At 40.1% G+C, this 18,715-nt stretch overlaps 1 protein-coding gene across 6 annotated transcripts in view; it reads left to right on the forward strand.

Annotated features, from left to right (window-relative positions):
* ATXN7L1 (ataxin 7 like 1) overlaps positions 1–18,374 on the forward strand; it is a 117,486-nt gene extending 99,112 nt beyond the window's left edge. For 3 of the 6 annotated variants that reach the window (XM_086480650.1, XM_086480686.1, XM_009947752.2), the window contains 6 exons: positions 293–549; positions 2,855–3,047; positions 5,497–5,618; positions 8,801–9,755; positions 13,912–13,986; positions 17,204–18,374. In XM_086480650.1, coding sequence (XP_086336776.1) covers positions 293–549; positions 2,855–3,047; positions 5,497–5,618; positions 8,801–9,755; positions 13,912–13,986; positions 17,204–17,245 — 1,644 coding nt within the window. In that variant the 3' untranslated portion in view covers positions 17,246–18,374. Of the gene's footprint in view, positions 1–292; positions 550–2,854; positions 3,048–5,496; positions 5,619–8,800; positions 9,934–13,911; positions 13,987–17,203 lie in introns of those variants that run through there. The other 3 variants (XM_086480694.1, XM_086480677.1, XM_086480667.1) reach the window with 3 other exon arrangements.
* The last annotated feature ends 341 nt before the right edge of the window (positions 18,375–18,715 follow it).

Genomic DNA, 18,715 nt, shown 5'->3' on the forward strand with positions numbered 1-18,715 from the left:
AATATTTTAAAATCATTGGAATTATATTTTCTGTCTTGGGAAAGGTAAGTCAGTAGTCTCTATTATATGTAAATTGTTGCAAAAAGTAATTTTAGCCTTGACGTTGGCATTTCTTAAGATTGGCTTTATAAATTATCAAAGATAATGTGGAGTAACAGCTTTATTTCCCTAACTGTGGCTAAAGTTGTTTGAAGTAGATTTTATCTTTTAGAGTTGTAGTGTATCAGAAGTATAGAGGACTCATAAACAATGTCATGCACACACAAATGCTTTTTAACCACCCTATTTTTAGACTCATTCACTTAATCATCGACGAGCAGTTCCAGGCCGTAAAAAACAGTTTGACATCCTTCTAGCTGAACACAAAGCTCGATCCAGGGAAAAAGAAGTTGCAAAAGACAAAGAGCATCCACCATCTGCAAGGGAAAGCTATCAGAGCCAGCCCACACCAGCACAAGACTCTCTGTCAGGATCTTCAGTGAACTCTGGGCAAGAATCTAAAGTAACATCTCCTGCAAAATCTAGACCACCAAATTCTGTACTTCCAAGGTAAGCAATCCTCCAGTGTGGAATGTCTCATTCTGAAGGTGCTGTAAGAAATTACTTAGTCTTTCCTACTGCTTATTTTATAAGCGTTTGGTACTTCTTTAGGCTATCACATGATAAAACATACTAACATACGAGTTTCTGCTAGCAGTAGTAGGTAGACTGTGCTTATGTTAACCTAAACCTGTCCATGGTGGCCTCTGGTGTGATTGGGAGTGAGGTACAAAGTGATGTCCACCCTCAGCTCAGAATCTCAGGCTAACTGTGTTTTTTGGCTAAAACGGTCAGTAATAATTAGGAAAGTTTACGTTCAAGTCATTCTGGCACATTTGGGAATAAAAGTCCGTTTGTGTGAATCAGGGTAGGTATCAGTGGTGAAATTCTGCACAATTATGTAGAATTTTTCTCTGCAAATACTTCACCAATTACATCAATGGAATGTCTTGTAAAAAAAAAAAAAAGGTATAATTTAGTGTAAATGAGAATGTAAGCAGCGAGTTCTTCAAACTATTGAGTTGAAGCTATCCATAGCATGTCCTTCCTATTTTGAAGATTTTTCTTAGAAAGGACAAAAACAGTCTTCAGGAGGACAATGCAAACTTGTAAAGACATCTCCTTAGAAAAACTAATATGAGGTATTGGATCTGCTGAATTCTAATTATCCTCTGGTAAACTTCTCGTAGGTTTTGTTTGTTTGGGGTTTTTTTGATACTAGTTTTGGTTGGAGTAGATAGAGCTAAACTAGTTGGGTTTGTTCATTTTTATTTTTTCATATATTTTTTCAGTTTGCAGAAGCCTTGGGTCAGGATTGGATGCCCGTTTTGGGGTTTTGTACTAAGACAGTCCCTGTTTCAAAGAAATACTTGTATTTGCTCTCTCAAGTCTTACAGAGACAGCCATTTCCAGTGTTTGCTGTGTGTTCATCAAGCCGTACTGAAATTTTATTCATATAAAGGCAGAGGTGGGCCTTACAGGGTTTGAGTGAAACGACAATGAAAGAATACCTGTAGATAAATTCATGAGAAGTCTGCATAATTCTTGTAGGAGTGACCTTACACAGTCCTTACTTAAGGGGGGGCACAGAGGGACAGGCAGACATTGTTTTTAGTAGGTGTCACTAGTAGAAGCGAAACTGGAATGCAATTCAGTGAGAGTCAGCTGAAGGAATTGGAAAGGTGGTGGTACACGAGGAGGATTTTAGCAGTCATACGTTGTGTTTGTACAGTCTACGCTTCTGTTTCTGCTGCTGTGCCTCTGTTCTGTCGTCCTGTCTGTTTTTACAAGCAGCCGTGCCAGAGGAAAGCCTTGCTGCTGCTCTGCTGGGAGCCAGCGAGCTTGCAGCTCTGCTGCTGGAAGAGGCGATGAGTGCTCCCTGCTCTGCCGAGGCAAAGCTTGCTGCTTTCACTGATGGTGGCTTGGCTGGACCTGGCCATTTTCTCCTGAAGGCTAAGGAGCATTCGCACCATCTATCCCTTGCAACAACAACTGCAGCAGTTTTTTCTAGCTGATGGACACTGGTGAGCAATCCCTGCTCAGTTCAGAAGAGGGCACCTGTCCACAGTCTTAGAGACTGCTGTGTCCTGATAGCGTAAATTCATGAGATTGAAGATCCTCTTCTTCAGATTTTGCTCAACACGACGTCTCCTCCAGCCTCAGAGGTCCACATAGATACTTGGTTGTACAGGCTGTAACGGAGAATCCTTTTCCACTGTCACTTCTAATCTAATTCGTTTCAAGCTGCTTGTGAAAGGCAAGGCACCATTGTGCCCCGTGGTGCAAAGCCATTCCCACTTTGTTTTACTGGATTTTAGACAAAGGTGAAGAAAACTGTCATGCTGTAAGAGATCCTCCCAGTTACTTCACTTACTAATCTAGCTGTAGAGGATGTCACCTAAACACTCTTATTATATTTAGTACACTAATTTCAGTAGGATTTTGGTATGAAATAAAATTTCATGAATGGACCCTTGGGATTAATCAAGTCACAAAGTAATGATGCGATGTAAGAAGATTTTACACAACTGATTTTTGTTTGCATTTTTAATATACTTTGCCTGTCTCAAGATCTGAAACTCAGCTTTATGGCGAATTTAAAATTCCAGGCAAAACAAAGGTGCTTCTGCTAACATTAGCTTGATGATAACCCATGATATATTTCTGACAGGACCAAATGTCAGCTATTCTGCATCTTTTACTGTCTTTCTTTATATGATCATTTCTGGCGTAATTTACTTTGATGCTTGACTCCAGCAGGTGGGTTTGCAGAGCCTTTGAACACTGGTGATTTAAACGTATATTCTCCTTCTAGACCCTCATCTGCAAATAGCATAAACAGCAACAGTTCTTCAAACCACAGTGGGTACGTACCAGAACTGCCACTGCCTTCCATGGGAGGAGATTTAACGAGCAGATTGTCCAGTGATGAAGGAGAAGCGGATGGAGCTGAAGAATCTGAGAAATTAGACTGTCATTTTTCTGGACACCATCCCAGACCTCTTGGGGTATGTGTCTGTCTCTGGCATGCCTTGCTGTTATTCTTACGTAATTAGAGAGGAGAGAAAAAAGAAGTAACTTAGTAAAAATGTAAGGAATGAAGACCTTACATTCTGAAAACTGTATTCCGAAGAGAGCAGGTATACTTAACAGAAAATGGTGTGAGTGGGATAAAGTAGGAAAAGACTGGTCAGAGCATGTGACACATAGGTTGCAGGACTAGATGAGCAGCAGAAAATCAGAAGTTCTAGTTTTAGATTTCCTCTCAGTAGACCGCAACTCAGGTGTAATTCTGCTAAACTGAGGAAAGTTGTATTGTTTTAGGTGTGACATGAACAGATAATCTCTCTGTTCTCATAGTTGTTACAAAATTGTACCTTGCAATTGGTTATAGCTCTGTAAAATCTCTGAAAAAGGGTTATTACAGTGCTTCGTTGATTTTTGTAGTCTGGTTTGAAGCAGTAATTAAATATCATTTATGTGAGTGTATGTGGACTTAGAAGCTGTTGCTTCATTCATCTAAAACTAGAAAGTCCAGAGCACGGTGTAGCCCATCTGCTGTGGTGGTGGCTTAAGTACGTGCTTCTCTGGCAGCTGTTTTTGTCTTTCTCCCCTGTTAGCAGGAAATTTCATTGTAAGCAGTAAGAGCTGCCTTGCATTATGCCTGCAGTGTGAATTTGTTTACACTGCACAAACCAAGAAGCGATGGGAGAACTCTTGAACTTCTAAGCAGTTGTTTCTCATCAAAATTGAGCCAAGGAATAAAATTAATGAAGACTTCACTTATGTGCTTTCCATATGATATGCAGAATAAAACAAACACTGTGATTAACTGTAACATTGTCTAGATTCCTAGAGCAAAGGACAACTTGTTACTGTCAGACACCAGGAAAAAGCATGAGCTGAACATAAAATGACTGTCAGATGGAATTCTGTATTTGGTTCTTACACAGAAAGTAAGGACTGTTATAGCCCGTATAGTACTATCATACGTAGTAACCTCCTGCTTGCTTGCGTACTCTCGTGTTCTACTTCATTCCTGTTGGCTGCTTCTTTATGAATTAAAAACTAAAGGCTCCTTGCATGCGTGTCCACACAATTTTAAAAAAAAAGTCTAAATGCAGCCAGTTTTTGTACAGGCATTGTCAGTGAGGCATGGCTGTCAATAGCCATTTTGTTTTAGAATCCTAGCTCTGTTTCAAGGCAAATTCCACTGACTCATCTATTCTTTGGAATCTTGGCTTCTCTGGACTGAAGCAGTTACTGATAGCGCAACTGTTCTTAGTCCGTATCAAGTTGAAGTCGGAAAAGATGGTGTAAATCACCTTCAGCCCAGCTCATGCTACTTGTCAAATCTCATGTTGAAGTGGACTGTTTTCCTTCCATAGTGCCCGTCCCAGCTAGGTGGTAGTTACTGACAGGGAAGAGGCAGAAGCTCCTTAAACTGCCTCTTAGTGGTAACTGATCTGTGTCACTGGGAGGTGAGGCTAGTTTATCAGCTTAGGTGGTGGTTTTAATTAACCTATTTAACCTTGTCATGAAACAGACTTAAGATAAACAGTTACAGTCACCACTCACTGTCCATTAAGCTGAAAAGTACTTTAAACGGATGCTTTTCTACTGCATCAGTAGCTTCTGCTCTCAGCTAGAATTTGTGTGACTTGGTCCCTGCATGATGGAGAGTTGTCTTATTTTCTGAGGATGGTTTATAACAGGTTTCTCTCCCACAAATAGGTGTTGCGGCAGTTCTCTGCGTAATGTGAGATCAGTAAGACTGAACTGAAGAAAGGGTAGATTCCCGAGCATACCATTTCAGTGTAGTAGGACTTTGCAGGAAGTTCTCCAGAGGAAGCGGTGCACATACTCCTGAGCTCTGCAGAATTCTCAAAATATTTACTACTCCTCTAGATGATTGTCATACACTGTGAAGAGTGTATCCGGTGTTCTGTTGTAGCGCAGGTGCCATTGACGATAATTTTTTTTTTTTACTGAAATGTCACTGGTTTGTTTGTTTATTAAATAGATACTAAAGATGCTCCCGTTGCACCTTTTTCCTCTTCAGTTATGTTTTTATTCCTGTTACACAATTATGAGATTTAATGTGCACAGAACAGTAAAACTCTCATTCTGAGGCAGCGAGAGTATCGTTAGCCAGAATTGCTTCCTGAACAGTACCTCAGCATTTATACTCTTTCCCTGTCACACACAGGTACCTGATAGTAAACTGACTTGTTAGTGAAGTCTGAAGTATGCTTTACACTAAGCTGAAACATTATGCACGTATTTCGTATATCATGCAGAAAGTATTTATGCTGCAGATAGTGGAAAACACCTTTTTAAAGGTGTTATATGTGCACGATAAAAATTAGAAAGATGTTCCTTGATCTATAAATGAGAATTATTTTATAATGTAGAAATACTGTTTTATAAACAATGTTGAAATATTTTATCTTTCAGTTTTGTTCATATGGCAGTCGCTTAATGGGAAGAGGGTACTATGTCTTTGACAGAAGATGGGACCATTTTCGATTCGCACTAAACTCCATGGTAGAAAAACACTTGAACTCACAGATGTGGAAGTAAGTGGGATTTTTACACTTGGTGGGTAGTTTAACACTTTTAATTCTGTAAAACTTCTAAATTAAACACTCCATGGGAAGCGTTTGTAAAATTGCCTCTGTATTAAGGCATAGCAGTAATATGGGTACAAATTTTCTCTTCTCTGTTAAGGAACACGCAGTACAACAGAACAATCTCCTGATGTAAATTTCTGCCAGATTTAGGACTTCTTTTTAGTCCCTCTGAATCTTGGGAGGAATAATTCAATAGTTCTGTTAACAGTACTTAAAGGCATTAAAGCTCAGTGTTTTCTGTGTTTGGAGATATGTTTTGATATCGTATCGTTTTATAACACACAGGTTAGATTTTTGCCTAGATTTTTGTATTGGTATCATGCACCCATATCACCCATTCCAACTTTGCTCTGTCAGATTCATGTGCTGTAAGATAAGGAACTCAGTACACATTTGCCTGTGCGTAAGATGGAATATGATAGGTTTATAGTCCATAGTGCCCTTACTGGTTTGGGGGTCTTAAAATTCTGATGACTACTTACTCTTGAAGCAGCCCTATATCACGTATGCAGGTTTCAAACACTACAGGCTTTGGCTGCACAGATCTATTAAACAGACTGCACTTCTAAAAAGGATGCTAATCTTAAAAAAAAAATATATATATATAAAAAAAATTGTAAAAGCTCGTGGCATCTGCAGATAGGATTGATTGGGAGTGTTCTGCTACAGAATATGCATTCTTCTTCAATGTAATGACACTAAAGTGCAGTGTTTCATGTCACTGTTTATTATCAGGACTGTGTTATATTCATTGGATGCCAGCCATTAGATAAACAAGGTTTGATTTTTTTTTTTTTTTTTTTTTTTTTTTTTTAAACACATCTATTTTTGAAACACTAAAGCTTGGCTTGTCCGACTAACCTGTGATGATAACAGTGCTACTGTGCTGGGAGACAGTTTGGAAATGTTGAGTTTGCCATAAAAGGGCCAGTTTCCTGTCTGTTTAGAGACGGATCATGCTTGATCTGCAAGGGGTTCCTCTCTTCCACTTTGTAAATTTGGCTGTTAACTAGTGTCTGTCACCTTCCACAAAAAAACCTAATTTGGTTTCCTTAAACGGGAAGATTAAAACTTGTTATCTGTTGGCTTTGTTTGTCAGGAGAAAAGATACTTGGGCATCTGAGAAAATGTGTCACTAGTACCGCTACTATCACGAAAACCAAAAATAACCTCTACAGTAGTTATATGAGACAAGAAATAAACAGGCCTCATCCTGCTCCCACTAAATCCAGCTGTAAATGTTTTCCCAAATTCTAGATGTTTATGTAATCTCTAATATTTTAATGAATTCTATCCATACTTGTCTGTGTAACACAGGAAGCTCACGCTGCTTAACCCCTCTTGTATTTTTCTGTTGTCCTCAACCCTCCTCTGGACTGATCTTTTCCTGTCTTCCCCAAGCAGGGGTATGCGTACAGCTGTTGTTTTAGCACCGGTGCTAGTGCAGCTCTGTAGCCGTGGCTCATCCAGCTGACACAAAGGGTAAAGGGATGCGAGGCCGTATTTTGAGAATGATAGTAACATTTACAAAGTACATTTTATCCCTAATTCTCAAAGTACTTTACAAAGGTGGGTAAGAATTATTGGCCCTTCTTTAAAAATAAGCCGAGGAACAGATGTGATAAGCAGCTTTGTTTGCGTAGCGAGTCATAGGCAGTAGGGCTCCCTCATTTCTGGCGGCATGGCCTGCGTGTAATCCCTTATGTAATGGTGCCATGAACGGCGTTCTGTCTGACAGTCTCCATAGGAAGAATACCAGGAGAGAACACTGGTAATTAGGTTTTGATTTATGATAAAACAGCCCACCCAGTGCTGCTTTTTTGTCATACTTCTTTGAGGGCGAGAGTAAGCCTTTAAAAACTGAAAAGGTGTCAGGAGCGAGGCTAACAAGGGCAGAGTTATGGCGATGTGCAGCTTCTTAACAAAGAGAAATAGGATTAAACTATGAATTAAATTTTAGTCTGAATAATGAGAAAAGCTGACATGATAATTTTCCAAGAGATGTTATGGAAGTCTGGTTCTTTGTTAACATTGGACTAGATAAAATAATAGATGATCATGGCTGAATAGAAAGAATTTTGAATACATTCTCCTAATTTCACAGGTAATATTGTTAGATTTTATTCTCAGAATAGTATCCAACTAGTTATAAAGCTTATCAGGCATTGTTTAGGGTTTTTTCAATAACTTGCCTAGTTAATCCTGCCTAACCAGCTCTCAGATGAGCTGTTGGGAATCGCATTGCATTTGGAAAGGGAGGAGCTTTCCTCCTTTCCTCTTTAAACTCAGTAATTAAGTGCTTCAGACCTCCCAAACTGGCTCATTTACTACCCTCATCAAATCTAACCTGTGAGTTTAGATTGATACTGAAACTGTTCCCCAACTTGAACTTCCAAGCAAAACGTTTGCAATGAATGAAACGTAGCGACTAGAATGTTTATAGATCCCACGATCAGGCATTTTGTTTGCATTTTTAGTTGTTTGTTAAAATAGGAGAGGAAGAAAGGAAATTAAATTTGTAATAAAGTGATTAAATTGTAAAACTACGCACTTAATTGCTACATGGGGCACTTGTGCTGAAGTGGAGCTCAGTTTAACTGATTTACACAGTTTAGGGCTCATGTGCCATGACAGGATTTTATAGGGAAGATTACGGTGCATAGTTCTTTACCTGATCATCGTCTGTTAGGTCTCTGCTGCCTTCACAGATTTCATGTGCCTCATTTCAAAATTAATTTTTAAGAAAATATACTTCATAAGCCAGCTTTCCCAAATCTTTACAATATTAAAACATGTGTGGTTTGGGTTTTGTTGTTTGTATTAAATCCCAAAGACCCTCATAATGGAATTGCAAGTTTAAAAAGAAAGGCGGGGGGGGGGGCGGGGGGGAATCACAAGCGCTTTGAAGCTGCTGTAGAATGCAGAAGTGATTTTTGAACTGTGAATATTAAAATATATGTGATTGGTAGAATAGGAAACAAAATTAGAATGAACTAGGTTTGCCTTGTTAATAAGTTGGTCCTTCCCAGAAATTGGTTCCTATCTGCATTGTTTGGATGGCATTTGGTATGTATCTAAATCTCCTGTGGTGGTTTTTTTTTTTTGGTTTCTTTCCCTTCTCTTTTTAGGAAAATTCCTCCTGCGGCAGATAGTCCCATGCCTTCTCCAGCAGCGCACGTCTCCGCTCCTTTTCCAGCATCAGTCTTACAGCCTTTCAGCAACCCCAGTGCGGTGTATATTCCTTCAACACCTATCAGTTCAAGAATTACTTCTTCTTCTTACATAATGACGTCAGCCATGTTATCAAATGCAGCCTTTGTGACCACATCGGATACGAATTCCATTGTGTCACACACTACAGCTTTTCCTCATGTTGCTGCAAGCCTAAGTATCATGGACTCAACTTTTAAGGCGCCATCAGCTGTGTCACCTGTGCCAGCAGTCATCCCTTCCCCATCCCACAAGCCATCCAAAACAAAAACCAGCAAATCCTCAAAAGTGAAAGACCTGTCATCGCGGAGTGATGAGTCTTCAAGTAACAAAAAGAAAAAGCCGCAGTCGTCGTCATCATCGTCGTCATCGTCCTCATTATCTTTGCAGACATCTTCCTTGTCTTCATTTTCAGGGTCCCACAAGAAGAACTGTGTCCTGAACCCCAGTTCAACCTTGAACTCCTATCAGGCTACATCTTCCTATAACAGTATGTCTGTGCACAATACAAATAACGGAACAAGCCCACTCAGTGCCAAATCGGAGCCCTCAGGACGGACTTCATTGTCAAGTAGTTCAACAGACTCAGTGAAACACATGAGCATGGTAGTAAGCAGTATTGACTCTTCTAATCTGTCTGTATCTTCTCTTGTGCACCACTCAGGGGACCACTCCCTGGGAGCACATAATGCAGTGTCTTCTCTACCCCTTTCTTTTGACAAATCAGAAGGAAAAAAGCGTAAAAACTCTAGTTCTAGTAGCAAAGCCTGTAAAATCACTAAAATGCCTGGTATGAATAGTGTTCATAGAAAGAGCACTGCCAACCTTATTTCTGCGGTGCCAGATCCTACAAGCAGCTCCATCTCTCGGCAGGTAAGGGACTCTTCCAGTTATTTTTTTGCAGGTCATGTTTGACTGACTTGAAATATTTTGTGCATTCTGAAAAGAGAATACTATGTTTGCTTCAGATTATTTTTCATCACACAACTTACTTTCTAGGTTAATACAGAAACATATTTGTATTTGTTTTGTACCGATCATAGAAAGCTGTTTTGAGAGTTAAAAAATATATATATCTACTTTCTTAAAATTTTTTAATGAGGTTTTTTTATTCAATTAATAAAGTAGCCATTTGTATCTCTGAAAGTCAAATGGAATGTCCAGAATGGATACATAATTTTTAGAAATTAATTTTTTATTTTAATTCTCATCTCTCTGAAATAAATTGTGTCATTAAAACAGGAAGATAAGAGTCAGCATTTCTGTTTGTTTCTTTTCCCAAACTTGTTGCTGATTCATTTCTTAATGTTATGCGAGACTCTTCATTTCTCTTCTGTAAAACGCTCACATCTGCCTTTCCCCTGGGGAGAGTCTGAGATGCCTGACCTCAGATGCTGTTTGGAACTGGAAAATTAAGAAATTAAGATCTTAACCGGATGACCTTTAGTGGACATTTGGTTATCTTTTGTAGCGTGCATGTGTTTAGAATATTGGTGTCAGTGCAACAGATAAGGTTACACACTCTTTAACTTCATTGTCAGTAGCGATAGAGCTTTGACTTCTCTTTCAGTGACGCTGTTTAAGGACAGAAGTGTATGTGAAGTAAAATTTGGTGGAAAAACTGCCAATATGATCTTTATAATAAGCTACTGTTTTCGTTCTGCTACCATGTCCAGTGCTGTGCAGTGCACAGAAAACAAAGCGTAGCCGTGGTGTCTGGAAGACAAAAGCACAGAAAACCCAGAGAAGGTAGCTTAGGAAAATTCTTGTGTTTGTAAAACTCTCATTTCCTAAGGATATTGCACACAAAATGGAATTTGGAGATGGAGAGGGTAAGATCTTGGGCAAGGCAGTCCATAGGTAATAGCAGGCAGAAATGGGAGTGGAAGAAGGGAATAAATGAATTCTAAAACTGGTACAGCCGAGAGAATGAAGGTCTCAAAGAATGGCTTAGCGGGTATAGTTTCTTGTTCCTACGCCCAGCAGAGGTGCAACTGAGATGACTTGTTTGGCTTTTAAAATTGGGTAGTGGCGTTGTCTTTCTATTCTAAGCCTTTTAAATGTGTCCTGCAATCAGAACTAATCTTTAAGTCACTGAAGTCAGTGGAGGATGCTGTAAATCTTCATTCTGTCACACGTCTGATTTTTGAAATACGTGTGCCCAAAAAGATTCAGTTGCCCTGAGATATTCAATCTCAAATGGGAAGAAAAGCATGTACAAATTGTTACTTTGATACAAACATCAGTAGTAGGAAATGGAGTGTATTGTCTTTTCGCAGTCCATAGACTGTGTCTGTAGCTAGTGCAGTCTGAGGAAGTCTTACAGATACACACAGGAGGGTCTGAGTTCAAATTCTGACCCCCCTAGTGACTAAATCCGTTCCTGTGGGACATTCCTGTTCCAGTCTGCGATGTGTTGCACAGTAACGGAAGTAAAGAAACAACAAAGAATCAGTCAGAGGTCTCTTCTGAATATTTGTAAATCTCTAACTCACACTAAAGTTTTTTTCCTTAGGTAAAAGGTCTAACATATGTCATGAATGTAATGATATACAGATTTTTAAACATAATGTTTTTACGTACATGTAGAGGTGCATGCACATATATATGTATACATGCATATATGTGTGTGTATGTGAAAGTTTGTGTGTTTCCTCTTACAATGCTGGTCTCTGGAGCTACACTAGTAATTAAAGATAGGAGGTGAAGTGGAGTTGATTGTATTTCAGATGTGTGGCTGGCAGCTAATTGTCTTTGTGACAAGGATACTGAACTGTATGCAATACGAAACAGACATTTCCTACTGTTTATTGGTTCTATAAATAACTGAAATTTGTACCCACCTAAGCATGTGGGTCAAATAATGTTACATACTCTACATGTGAATATTAGAGCTCTGGAGAATACACTACTTGAAATCACTTTTAAACTGTGCTGTTTCGACTTGCTATGTTCTAGAAATGCAATCGCAGTAAAAATTCCACCAAAAAAGTCAGTATAACTTAAAATCATGCTCGTGTTCCCTGATGTAATAGGGCAAATTGAATTATGCGACTAAGAACACAGACAAAGAGATCAAGTGACTGGTGATAGGCTCAGGGGTTGGGTTTTTTTCTGATTTAATTCAAGACTGGCCTGGATAGATAGTAACTGAAAGTTTGGGATTTGAAGTATACTTTATTTTTAAAAGAAGAGGAAAAAAAAAAAAAAGGATTTGAGTCTTGGCCTGATCCTAATCCTTTTGAAATGGTTTTCCCATCATTAAAGACCCAACACAACTGGGATCTTTCTTACTTGCACTGAGTGCTGTAAGTGTTCAGTGGCTGAATTACCCTCTGTCCTGGAGCGCTGCCCTGCCAGCTCGAGTGGAGACGGGACGGTAACGCCGCTCGAAGCCGACCAGCGCTGCAGGCTGTGTTGCTCCTTGCTCTGCCTTCTGCAGAGCGCCAGCCCGTTAGTCGGAGGCGCACTGAAGGGAAGCGAGCCTGAAGAGGTGTCCCGTTCCCGCTCACGAGTCTAGGGTCGCAGCAAGCTCACTTCCTAGCGGCTATTTTTCCGTTTGAAAGGTGGACGTGTATTTTGTTACGGAAGGGGCTTGCAACTGTTATAATGGTGGATGTAGAGAAGAAAGGTTTGCAGGTGTGTCACGATGTTCTGAATGGCTAGGAAAGATTGTACCAAGTTGTGTATCTTTAGTCAAGATTTGTATATTGAAGAAAAGCGCATTCCTCCTAGTAAACAGCTGTGGCATGCAAACCGACAAGTCCAAGGGAACAGGATAGGCAGAGGCCTGCCCTTTTAGTCTTTGTGCACCACAGGAGCTGCCTTCAGAACTGGCTGTAAATAAAAACTTGAAACATTTCTTCTGGGTAGAATCTGAACGGAGAACGCTGTTTAAACAGTCACCGTGTGAGAAAGGGCAGATGCAGAGAGGGGAACAAAGGCTACCTTAGGCTAGGTACGTGAAAGGGCAAAACAGCAAATGATGGCAGAAGGGAAGGAGAAAACTGGGGTTGGTGAAAACCCTGCCAGCCAGTGCCACGGTCCCATCTACTCTGTAAGAAATGTGCAGCTGCCTTTCTCCCTGTTCAGAAGACAGGTCCTTGCTGCCTCTCCATCAAATGATTGAAGTTGGTGTTGCCTGAAGTCCGTTGACCTTGTGAATAACTTCAAACTCCAGTCATCTGCCATTTGTAGGCAATTGTCCATGGTTTTTGTCAGCCTTGTAACCCCTGAGGGTTACTCCTCTGACTCAACAGCTGTCTCCCCTTTGGTATTGCCACAGAAATGTCTACACTATCTTTATGGGTCTTTGTAGAAACACCCAAGACAGACAGCTCTTGTAGAGTGCTGTAATCTCTCAAGCATTGAAATGTGCAGATTGAATATTGCAATATTTTAACTAAGTACTTTTAAAATGTATGTATGTGCACTATCAGTTTGCACTCATTCCCACAGAAATTCTCTGATGCAGTAAATTGATAAAATTGCAAATTTAAACGTCTGGAATTTGAGTCTTCTGGTTAATATTTGTTTTAGTGAGCAGTAATAAATGAAGGCTCTATATGGAAGAAAATGGAGTAACGCAGGGCATGCTATGGTGCTTGGCCACTTGCTTTACACTTCCCCCAGGAGTGGGGAAGGTCCCCTGGGGAGGAGTCTGTGACCTTGAGCACTCTGTGCTCTCTCAGTTGCTGATTCGCTGCACTAAGTGACTCCAGTAACTAGAGAAACCAGTATTTCAGTCTGGAATGGTGGGGGGTTACAATCTTTATTCCCTCCGTGGTTGTTACGTTGTGTTCTGACCTGTAGGAGTATTTATGTGCCTTTTAAGAGTTTATTTAAAGTATCCAGGCTCTAAGAGGTAACTGTGGTTCTCTCTGAAGTGTGTCTTTTGTAACAGCAAAATACCTGTCTTCCAAATGCAAAGCAATTGGTGCCACTTCACACAGGCAAGGGAAGGCCATACCAGCATCTGCATTCAACTGACAAATACGCCTCTCAATACTGCTCAATTAATGTCTTTCAGATTGGAAAAAATAGCAGTGTAGCTTTGTCACAATCCAGTCCTTCGAGTACATCAAACCCAGTACACAACAGACAAGTAAGTTGCTTTTAAAAAAAAAGTGTACTTAAGTTGTCTGTAAGCGGTTTTGAAATATTTTGTACTGTAAAACCTTAAAACACGGTTTCTTTATGAATACAATTCTTTATAGAAGCTTTCTTTTGGTGAACTGATACTAGATTTCTCCTCTCACTTAATTTTTTTCCCCAGCTATTTTCCCCTTCAAGATTTATGAATAACAAGTTTTCTGCTTGTTTTTCACCACCTGTGATACGCCTCAGGTTGGCTTATGTGCTGCTCGCGGGCTGTCGCTGGGGCGATACAGGCTCAGCAGCAGCAGCAGAAACTGTCTGCGCAGGATCCAGCTAAGCTGATGTGGTTTTTCTATCTTCCCTACCCAGCTTCCCCTGCTGAGTGCGATGGCACAGCAGAGCCCTCAGGCTGGCACGGGGTGGGGGCAGCATTTAAAAATAGGCCAGAAGTGAGAGTAGCAAAGGGAAGACAGAAACAGGACAGAGGAGACGGGGCACTTGGCTATTCAGGGAAACTAATCGGAAAGCATCACTAAGCTAAGCATAATCTGAGTTCTTCATAGACTGTGAGAAGTCCTTAGTGCTCCCACCATACCTGTTTATCACACAGTCTACTAGCCAGATAATTATAATAAATTCGGTAACTCCGCTTTTTTTGTGAGGACAGCTGCTTGGCCTGTGATCCAGCCCTCCTCTGTCTGGAGGACTGATAGACGAGTTTATTTTTTTAATATGGCCCCTACTGTTTGAGTCTCCCAAGCTGAGTTGTTTACCAAGAATTCATTATCAAGATTCTTGGTATGACAAGGTCTCCCAGCTCAGCAAGGTGTAGTCACAAGCAAACAAATACTCCAGAGGATTTTTCTGTACAGCTGGCCAATATTTTAGAATTCTGTTACGTATTCTGGCTAAATCGTACAGGAGTAGTTATTGCAAATGTCTGTGCTGCTTAGTGCCTGCTGTGTAGACGCAGCGCAAGAATAGTAGTGATTGTAGTAATGGTAACCCACAACTGTATCCCCATTAAAAATATCCTGAATCCCTCGCATCCTGAGATGAGCTGCCAAACGAAATTTATTTTTTTTTCCTCTCTTGGTGCTGGATGCAAAGCAGTGTATGTATGGAAGAGCTGCTCTGAAGGGAAAAGTGGGAAGTTTCTTACTTGTAGGGACTGGCATTTTCCTGTGTGAGACACTGTCATCCAACTGCCAGTAACAAACACAGGCTAAAGCTGTTCTTGAAGTGCAAAACTGGTTTCGCTCTAACCTCCTGCTCCTGTGTATATTGTATAAAATACACGCTGCCCGCGGAGCAGAGCTTGTTGGGATCTGTTGCCTAGATCCCGCGGGGAAAACCTAACAGTACAAAACATTAATTTTGTGTCAGCCTTATGTAAACAGAGGCTATTGCTGAGCTTTTTAGCTGCCTGTTTCCTTAACTTTATCAAAAATAGACGTGCTTGCTTGTTTTAAACCCCACAAACTCTTCATTGCCAAAAATATGTTTCTGTCAGTTTGGTGGTTGAGTATAGAGCTCAGAATACAATTACAAAAGAAAATCAAGAGGTATTAAGTTTTATTAAACTTTTTTTTCTGTAACTCTAACACAGGATTTTAGTATTTGGAACCATGAATAATTATTACCTATCTAATAAATGCTTGTCACTGTCAAAGTAAATCTGAGCTGCTTTGTTGACAGCTTTCATCTCCAACCTAGGAACTGAATAGTCTCTAAATAAAATTTTAGTCTTAAGCTGTGCTATAATATTTCTGTATAATGGTGTTATTAATTAGGTAACAACGAGTGGATCTGCAAGTATATGCTGTGTCAGTAAAGATACTACTGGGAGAGCCTGACCTCTCTTACCTTTAATGTTGGTGTTGCTATAAGCATGGCTGTCAGGGAGCCCGAGTGAAGCAAGGTCTGTAGGCAGAGACACTGCTGTGCACTGGGGTTTATAGTTGGAAAAATCAGGCAAGTTTTCACGCCTACAAGTCAGAACAACAGACCTGTAACGGTGCAGCGTGACGCAGGATTGCAGCCGTCAAGCCAGACGTGGGCACAGAGCCGTTGCTCTGGCCTGCCTCCGCTGTGTCACCTGGCCAGGCAGCTGGCGGGGTTGTCCCCTGGTGCGGAGCGGGAGGAGGTGGCGGTTGTTTCTCAGGAGAAGGCAGAGGGGACCTCTCTTCGCTGCTCCCCTTCCGAGGGGCCCCAGCCGGGGCGAGGGGCCGTGCGGTGGTGCTGTGGAAGTCACCTCCCGCCGAGAACTGGGTGTTTCTTGTCGTTCAGTTGGGAGATAAAGGTGCCCCGCGGTTGTTTTGGTTTCACACAAGTTGTTTCTTCTGGTCGTTTGCTGCATTAGCGGCAGTACGCTGTGCCCTCCCGTACTCCTGCAGGGGACTGTTGGGTTGGGAGGACAACTGTGGTGGGCCTGCCTGCTCTCTCCCACCGCATTAAACTCAGTTGCGGTAGACTCGGAGAAATTGTTCTCAAATCATGTTTAATTTGAATGTTGCTGCATCTGTTTGAGACCTGAACAGCGGCTTGTATACATAAAAGCGTGCCTGGTTTTCCAACTATTGTTGTTTTCATAAAAAAAAAAAATATTACTTTTCCCTACAAAAACTACTTGGTTTTTAACAAACATTAATGGAACGGTAGTTTTACAGTCAAATTATTCGTGCCTGTTCATACAGATTTTGTATTAAAAGCTTGTTTTTTCCAGATTTTATCCTAGGTTTATAACTAATCAAGTCTTTTTGTCTTCGTAGTGCTTTTAGGTGCCTGAATCTGTTAACTCTTCAAGACCTCAGTATGCCGTGGTTTTTAAATACTGAGTAACTAGATCATTTTATTAAGGGAAGGTGACAACGTGTGTGCTGTGTGGGGATTCCTTGTGCATGAAAACATGCTGTGTAGAGGAAAAGATTCTTCAGAGTTGTCGTCTAATTGCTGCTCTCTATTTGTAATGATACACCAAGTTAATGAACATGAGATTCACCAAAGCTTACTAAAATCAGATGGTCCCAAGAGGAAATACGCTGTTCATTCGAAGCAGGTCCTTCTCTTAAAGGCCTAATGTAATCAGTAAGCAGGGAGGGAATTCAGTTCAGGGACTTGAAACCAGTTCCTGCTTTGAGTTCTGTCAGATGCAGATGTTATTGAAGTATTATATACCGAAAGACATTTTGTGATTTTGAACCTGGCTCTGGTTTCTCTTTTAGAAGACATCAAACCGGACTGGTAGAATAAGGACTCTTCCATAACAAGGAAAAGGAACCAGCCTATAATCTCTAGCTCTCAGCAGCCCTACTCCACAGGGTTTTTCTTTTCTATGTCCTGCAGATGGATTTAACGTTTTATGAATTTGTGGTTTTAAAGAGAATTAAATTTACAGAAAACTGTAATGGTGATTTGTTTAGTTTTTCACTTGTATTTGCCACTGATCTGTGCGTTCTGCTTGGTTATGTTTCACGCCTTTTAAAGCTGTTAGCGTTGCAATGCTCCCTTTGTTTCCTTACCAGAACACAGTGGACATTCCAAAAAATATCCAGATCTTGATTTGAATTTATTTAAAGGATCTCCAAATTTTTTCATTAAATAAAAATTACAGTAATTCTGTATTTAAGCTTGTCCTATGGATAAAAATTGAGTGCATTTCTTAGTAATTTGCAAACAGCTGGGGCACTGCAACTGTAGGGACTAATCCTGACTGGTGCTCTGTACCTACAGCATTTGAGAATTTCAGTGGGAATTCTGAGTGTTCAGCCTCTTCCAGGACCAGGCTCTTAGGGAATCTATACTTCAATCAATGCATAGCAGATTTTTGCACCCAACTGTAATTCGTGTTATCAGGGCCTCCACACGTAAAATCCCCGTGTCTTGGTGGATTTCTAGACCCTGAAGATCACAGCGCTTGGTAACCTCGGTGAACAGTTTGGGTTTGCAAGGACAGGAGCTGAGCAGATTGGCTTGCGTTCGTAGAATTGCACTGACAGTGTTTCTTATAGGATTACTGAATAATTTTTTAATAAAATATAGATTTTATAATCAGGAAGCCAATACTAGGTACCGGAACAATAGTACAGAGGAGTTAATTTTTATTTCTACAGTGTTAAAAGTGCACTTATATGCTGGTTTATTTACATCTTGGGGAAAGGCGAGAGACTGCAAATAGGGAGATTATTACTACTTTCTTTTTTAAAAAAAGAAGGCTTAAGGCAAATTTTAAGACTAAAAATGTTTAAGCAATTATAAACAAGGCTAGACCCTTTGAAAAAAGTTTAGAAATATTCTTAAAATAAATTTTTATAGTGTTAATTTTGTAATAATTTATGTTTTGCTATACTTCAGAGCTAACTGACCGGTATAGTTTCAGAAACAGTATGAAACTTAGGAAAGTTTAAGCAATGTTTATATTTTTAAAATGTTCTTTGAATTATGTTTTTATTGTACATTTCTTCAGACTGAAAAATGTGTACATATCTTTGTTATTTTTGCACAATTTTTGTCTTGTTCAGTTTTAGGAGCAGTACTATGTTGATTTTTTTAATTTATTTTGAGTTATAAAACTGCAGGAGTTTAAAAAAAAAATCTCAGTAACAAAGTCATCCTCTGTAATCAATGAACTGCTATTTCTAGTTGTTGAGGTCACTGAAAACAGTGGTTGTGAGATTCAGCGGTTGCTTCTGAGAAACAATGCTAATCAATGACTGAAGGAGCAATTTTGTAGTTTT

The sequence above is a fragment of the Leptosomus discolor genome, chromosome 1 (genome assembly GCF_034619465.1).
Source record: "Leptosomus discolor isolate bLepDis1 chromosome 1, bLepDis1.hap2, whole genome shotgun sequence".
Taxonomy (NCBI): Eukaryota; Metazoa; Chordata; class Aves; order Leptosomiformes; family Leptosomidae; genus Leptosomus; species Leptosomus discolor.